Genomic DNA, 6826 nt, shown 5'->3' on the forward strand with positions numbered 1-6826 from the left:
GTCAACCGAAATTGAATAAAAAAAATGCAAAATCCCTAAACTTTTGTCTAGTCGGCAATTAAATATAGATAGGTCCCCAAACTATGATGAGTCATTCTACTAGCCGCCATAAATGATGACTCATTGGTGATTGAGGAGTGCATATCAGCGCATAGCACCTATTGACAAACGAAGTGTATAGGAGGGCAGAAGCGTAATTTACCAGGCATTAGAAAACTTGAATATTCCACTTAATTGTGCTAGTGGTACATTTAATACTCCGAAAATGTACCACTGAAATCACATTGGTACATTTAATCAAATTGGTACGTACGTTTTGTACTTTGAATTGTACCACTAGAAAACAAGTGTCATCCTATACACTTTCTAAGCACATCGGTGCTATGCGCCAATACTTTTCCAGTGATTGAGGGGCCAAATTCAATCACTTGTAAAAATAGACCAAAATCGAATTTATACCAAAGTTGAAGTACTGTATTTATACTTTTCTCTTTGGCATTCCTGTAGAACAAAATTACTGTAATAGAGTAGTCCCAAGTGATGAAAATCTATTGTAAGATGGTAATTTGCCAAACGAAATTGATACAAAATCTAATCAAGTGTGAAGAGATAAGTAATCATTCAAAGGGGAAAATATTCTAGGTCAATATGGAGTTGAGTTGGTTCAAAGGGAAAATATAAGTAATACATTTATTTTCCTTTTTGAACCTCCTTGTGTTCAGTGGCGGATCTAAGATTCAAAACTAAGGGTAGCACCAAATGATAGGAAAAAAAATATATACACCTACTAAGTTGAACCTCAAACTAAATTTAAGTAGATAATAACACATCAAGTTAAATTTTTTGCATAATGTATTGTGATTTAGTATAAAAAAAATACCATCAAATTTTAAAAAATCTATTGATCTTGCAAGAGTTATTATCATGGATAAATTGTATACAATATATATCAAAATACTTCGTATTACAAACAAATAAATTTAGTCAAATCAATAAGATATTACTATTCTCTATATATATATAGTCCATACTAATAATTGTTCTTAACCATCTTTTTATAGGAGTTATTTTTATCTAATATATTTGAATCGAACGTAAATGACAAAAAAGTGAGAATTAATTTGGGGAAGAATCAATCTTGATGGAAGTCATTTTTATCTAATATATAATCATTGTCATTTTTTTTTCTTTTTTCCGGGGGGTAGCATGTGCCCCCAGGTCACAACGTGGATCCGACAGTGCTTGTGTCTATCTCCACTGTACAAGTTTTCCATGATCCGGAGAACTTATATGCTACTAATTGCATTTCTGCTATTTTTGTTATAAAGTTTCGAACCATTAGAGTCCATTCTCAGCATCTACTTTGTTGACCCCAATAATCTTCTTCGCAACTTCAGATCTCAAGTTAGACCAATCTAAAATTCAACTTGAATGACCTGGTTGCAGATGATTTGTAGAGTAAAACTGAAACTATGTATTCATTATGAGGGCATGGTGAAAGAAAATAGAAAACCCAGTCAACATAAGGTATGAAACCGATACAAGAACTAGAGCAACAAAAACCAAAGACGGTAAATTCTCAACAAAGAGCCTTCCAACTACAACATCTATAGGCACAAATTTAAAATAACAAGAGTAGGGGTAATAACTTTCAAGTCTTAATATCTTCAAAATCCAAAACATAGGCAGATTAAACCTTAAATCAAATATCTCTAACTTAAACTTGGATCTAGAAAGCAAAATTACTGAGAAACCCCAAGCCATTTTGTGAAGTTCTCAAACTCGGTGTAGTCAGAATCTGAAATCATGGTCTTGTAGAAAGACCTTCCGGAGGCCTTGATGGCAGTAAGTTCCTCCTGCTTAACATTCAGCAAGTACATAGCACAATTAGCAGTTACACAAATATTCAAGACAGCATTACAGCAGCAATAATACAACAGTAATACAGCCAAAAAACAAAAACCAGCAGCAAAAACAATATGGAAATAAAGCAGCAGCGAGTAAAACAGGGCAGCAAAAAGAAAAATAGAACAGCAATACATTTACACATAATTTATGATAGAATGTATTTTATGAAATAATAATATATTGGATATTATACACAATAGCTCGCTACAACTCGATCAAGACATATTAAATTTATTGAGAATTTTTTTTAAAGTTAAGGAGCAATAATTATATCCAAAGGCATTAAAACTCACAAAAGTACACTACTCAAACTAATTTACCTAAAAGAATGAATTGCAGTTAGCTAACACTTACACTAGATAATGTAAAACTTGCTTCACATCACATTTGAGTAAAGGAACAAAGATAGTCATCCCATATTTCTAAAGGCTGTGTACATTAGAATTCATATTGTATCAGTCTAATTACCTAAGCACCTAGACTAACTATATAATCTAGTTTAGAGTGTAACTAAATTAATGACATTTATTGATGTTAGCATAAAATCAAGTATATGTTTGCTTAAGCAAAGAATGATGATAACAAGATCACTTGGAGAATGCTTTAGGCCCAAATATGTCTCTCGTATTTGGAATGGAATTCAGTGGAGTGATTACTCATGTATTGCCATTTTGTCAGCCAAGGTGCCAATGACATGTAAAAGAACCAAAAGTAAAACATAACAATAAAATCTTAATTCTCATTACAATGCATAAAATGAATCAAGACAAACATAACAATTAGGTTCAAAACTCTAAATTAGATCAAAGCTAAACCAACTAGGAAACTGATAAACTTCCTCATCATGTATAAAGAAATATGAGCTCTTTCCCAAATTAAAGTCAAGAAGAACCGCAATTCCCAAATTGCAGCCAAAGTTTTAAGAATTCCCAAAGTACCGTCCACGTCTCCGGTTCAGGGGGAAGAAATTTTAAATCCGGTCTACAGCAAAACCGCTACCTCAAGTAGCGGTTTTTACTAATAAACCGCTACTTCAGGTAGCGGTTTCTTTTTAATAAACCGCTACTTCAAGTAGCGGTTTTTGTTTAATAAACCGCTACTTCAAGTAGCGGTTTTCTAGCAGGTATAATTTCCTGATTTCACTTTCCTCTTTCATTTTCGTCTTCTCACCAAAATCCCATCCACGCCTTCCACCAAAATCACACCTCCTTCAACGGAAGCCGGCGCAGCCAAGGAATCCACCGACGCCGCCGGAGCATTCCTCAGCGGCGGCGCCGCTGTTGACGCCGAGGGTTCGACGTGTCCATCTATCGTGTGCGCATACTGCTTCTGGACTACCATACTACAGAGATGCGTTTGACCATCAGCGCGAGGACCAGGTACAATCGGTGTTTCTTTTTTTTTGTGCATTGTATTTCTTCCATTATGTTAGTCATATACATGTTGACATACTTGTTTTGGGAATTAGATGATTTGGCAGCCATATACTGAGGCGGTGATGGATCGACTTCCGGAGATTTGTCGCTCAGACATGCACATTTGGCGTTCACGGGCACCTCTGATATGCTTTGACGTCGTTGAGTTCCACCTCCCAGACCGAGTCCTTCGTCAGTTCGGGTTAGACCAGCCGATCCCACAGGATGTAGACACGGACGTTGCTCTACACAGGAAGGATCGAAGGGGACAGCGTAATTGGGAGATTCGGCATTCGGACCATGTACACGAGTGGAGTCGACGAGAGGCATTAGTCGTCCAGGGATACCCGTTCACTGGGACTTCTTCCCCGGCCATGACAGAGTACATGGCTTGGTACCGTCGCATCAGAGACTGGTCATTACTCCACCTTCGCAGGAGCGCCCCCCGAGTCATTACCAACCAGCTACCTCTGACCTCCTGCTTGTATGAACTTCACTTCATTTCAATCTAGTTCTTACGTTTTTGATTTCATTTTACTAACATTAAAACTACACTTAAATGTAGGCACATGCATTTGCTGATTTGCACGTCCAGCTATCGGGAGCTACTGAGACCATCTCCCACTTGCCACCAGAGACGGCTATACCATTTGCCATACAGACGATGCAGGGTTTTACATCATTTTGTGGCCAAACCTTGTCTAGGGTGGGGCAGTCACACCTTATTCAGCAGCCTCGACCGTCCACGTCTTCATCTTCTACTGTGCACACTATGCCGATCAGACCACCACCTCATCGTGGAGGCCATTCAGCACGTGTCTTCCGTCCACCGACTCCTTCTCAGCATACTATCATGACATCTCCTCCACTAGTGCATCGCCAGTATCAGAGAAACCGACGGCGTAGCAACACTACGTCTGGGGTTGGAGTTGGCCTGGATGACATTCCAGAGGAGACAGCTGCATCATCTTCATCGTCACCTCATGGGAAGAAGCAACGCCCGAGCTAAGTGTATATTTTGGAACTAAACTAATTTTTTTGTAAATGCTTAGAATTGGATTTTGTTATATTTAATCAATTGAAAAATATTCGACTTTGCAATTTCGACTTCCTTAGATCTTCATAAACTTGTTATTTATGGTGGTTGTGTTGAAAATATGCTATATATCTCATGTTTTACAGATACACAACTTGCAGGTTTTTTTTTGAGTGATTATGCAAGTTTGAAAAAAAAACCAGTCCAGGGTAAACCGCTACTTGAAGTAGCGGTTTTTAAAGTAAACCGCTACTTGAAGTAGCGGTTTTAAACTAAGAAACCGCTACTTGAAGTGGCGGTTTATTGCAAAGAAACCGCTACTTCAAGTAGCGGTTTTAAACTGGACCGGAAAAAAAAAAAACCGGTTTTTTAACCAGTGCTTACGTGGACGGTAGAATGGGAAAATAAAAAGATTTGGCTGCAATTTGGGAATTGCGGTTCTTCTTGACTTTAATTTGGGAAAGAGCTCAAGAAATATCAGGACCTATACAATAAGACAAAAATTAGCGTTACTCTCACTATGTTCATAAATCATGCATAGATTCATGAGTGAGCACGGGCAGAGGAGCCTTCCAAGTATCACAAGAATATGATAATTCTGCATCTAAGATACTTTATGCCATAATGTTCAACTACAGGAAGTATCACAATAAACCATGACTACACCCATATACTTCCAGAGTTCGAAAACGAGGAGTCCAATAAATCTAATTTTCATCATTTTGAACATTCTCTTATTTTCCATCACTTCCATAGTATCCAAAACAGTACAGTGTGTTGGTGCATAAATCACACAATGACATTATCATTATCATAACAAGCAGAACACAATATTAATCATATCACTCTTTAAAAGTTGAATAATAATAACACAAAGAAATCCATATAAACAAATTAAATGTGCACCATTCCATCATTGCACAAACATAATCAATTCATAATTCCCACAAATAAATTAACCTCGAAAACGAGCAAAAACAGTAATGAGTAAAAGAAATATACCTTGGAAAGAAGGTTTCTCTTCTTCTGAAGCTTGGTTTCCTTAGATTCAGACCTTTGCTTCTCAGCCAACAAAGCCATTCTTCTAGCAGTCTTAGCATAAGGGTTCAATTTCAGCATAACATTGAGATTCTTCAATGGGTTCTTCTTCATTGGAGAACGAACATAATCCTTCTTAATCGGTCGAACAACGGACTGAATCTCATCAGAATTTATAAGCCTAGCAAGATCACCATTCAACATCTTAGCCCTTGGCAACAGGTACTTATTCTTCTTCTCAGAGGCCTTATCAAACGACCCGTAAATCGAATCGAGTTTCTCGAAAGCACCCTCAGTCCATATCACAAACCTACCCAAATGCCCTCCAGGAGCAAGCTTCAACAAATTCAATCTATCAACATGACAAATCTCCACCCCAGGAATGTTCCTAAACGCCTTAACCAGCTTGGAACCCTCGGTTGAGTACACGATAAGCGGCCCTTTTCGTGAAACATACCTTCTGTTCCTCATCTTCCCTTTCCCGGCACGAATCGCAATCGAATCCTTGGCCTTCTCCACATCCGCAATCGCACCAATCGACTTCAACACCTTCAACGCAGACTTAGTCTTCTCAACACCCTCAATTGCGTCCGACACAACAAGCGGAAGCTCGGGAACAGTCTCGATCTTATGCCCACGAGCAAGAACAAGAGAAGGAACAGCAGTAGCAGCAATGGCGGAAACAACAGCGTACCTCTTCTGATTAACATTAATCTTCCGATGCCATTTTCGCCAAATTCTAGTAGGAGCAAACATACGACCACCACGACACATGTTACCGAAGGCTCCTTGACCGGCACGGTGGGTACCACCACCAGGCACACGGGGGATACGGGAAACAGCACGGCCCGTGCCCCAGGACTCGGCGGAGGTTTGGTGGCCTGCTTTGCGGGAAACGGCGTAAGGTTGACGGGAGTTGTTGGAGATGTTGGAGTGGACGAAGGTGACGACGTCGGGACGAATAGGGGATTTGATTACGTCAGGGAGGGGGACGGTGGGGGTTGAGTCGGTGGACATGTCGGAGTCGATGGTTTGGATGGTGACCAATGGCCGTGCGGCGGCGGCGGTGGAAGACATTTTCAAAAGAGAGAGTTAAGGGAGAAATGTGGAGTTTAGGGTTTGAAATGAGTTGAGGTGAATGTGATCATATGTTGGAGTAAGGTTTTGAGACTAGGGTTTTTTATTTTTGGGCCAGGGTTTTTGACTTCTTGTATTTTAATTGAGGCCAATTATTATTATTATTATTATTATTATTATTTCTTTTAAAAAAAAAAAGGTACGAAAAATAAGGAAAACTTTAGGAACCCCTTCTTACGAAGACAATTTCTAACGCATTAGTGGAAATAATAGGGTATAAAGATGAGCATGTACAAAGAGTAATGTCTATGTTATCACTAATAAGATGACTTACATTCGCGATTCAATGTGT

At 38.9% G+C, this 6826-nt stretch overlaps 2 protein-coding genes across 3 annotated transcripts; one reads left to right on the forward strand and one right to left on the reverse strand.

Annotated features, from left to right (window-relative positions):
• Positions 1-1454: 1454 nt before the first annotated feature.
• LOC110694494 (60S ribosomal protein L4-like) lies at positions 1455-6603 on the reverse strand. 2 transcript variants are annotated; one of them, XM_021871678.1, is made up of 2 exons: positions 5362-6603; positions 1455-1859 (listed from the first exon to the last, which is right to left on the reverse strand). In XM_021871678.1, the coding sequence occupies exons 1-2, from the start codon at positions 6472-6474 to the stop codon at positions 1743-1745; spliced, it is 1230 nt and encodes a 409-aa protein (XP_021727370.1). In that variant the 5' UTR covers positions 6475-6603; the 3' UTR covers positions 1455-1742. The 2 variants fall into 2 exon arrangements, with proteins under 2 accessions (XP_021727370.1, XP_021727371.1); XM_021871679.1 differs by having other exon boundaries at positions 1455-1856; positions 5362-6598.
• On the forward strand, positions 3302-4424 carry LOC110694496. The gene is made up of 2 exons (XM_021871680.1): positions 3302-3807; positions 3889-4424. The coding sequence occupies exons 1-2, from the start codon at positions 3377-3379 to the stop codon at positions 4178-4180; spliced, it is 723 nt and encodes a 240-aa protein (XP_021727372.1). The 5' UTR covers positions 3302-3376; the 3' UTR covers positions 4181-4424.
• Positions 6604-6826: the final 223 nt, after the last annotated feature.

Source organism: Chenopodium quinoa, unplaced genomic scaffold (genome assembly GCF_001683475.1).
Source record: "Chenopodium quinoa cultivar QQ74 unplaced genomic scaffold, ASM168347v1, whole genome shotgun sequence".
Lineage (NCBI taxonomy): Eukaryota > Viridiplantae > Streptophyta > Magnoliopsida > Caryophyllales > Amaranthaceae > Chenopodium > Chenopodium quinoa.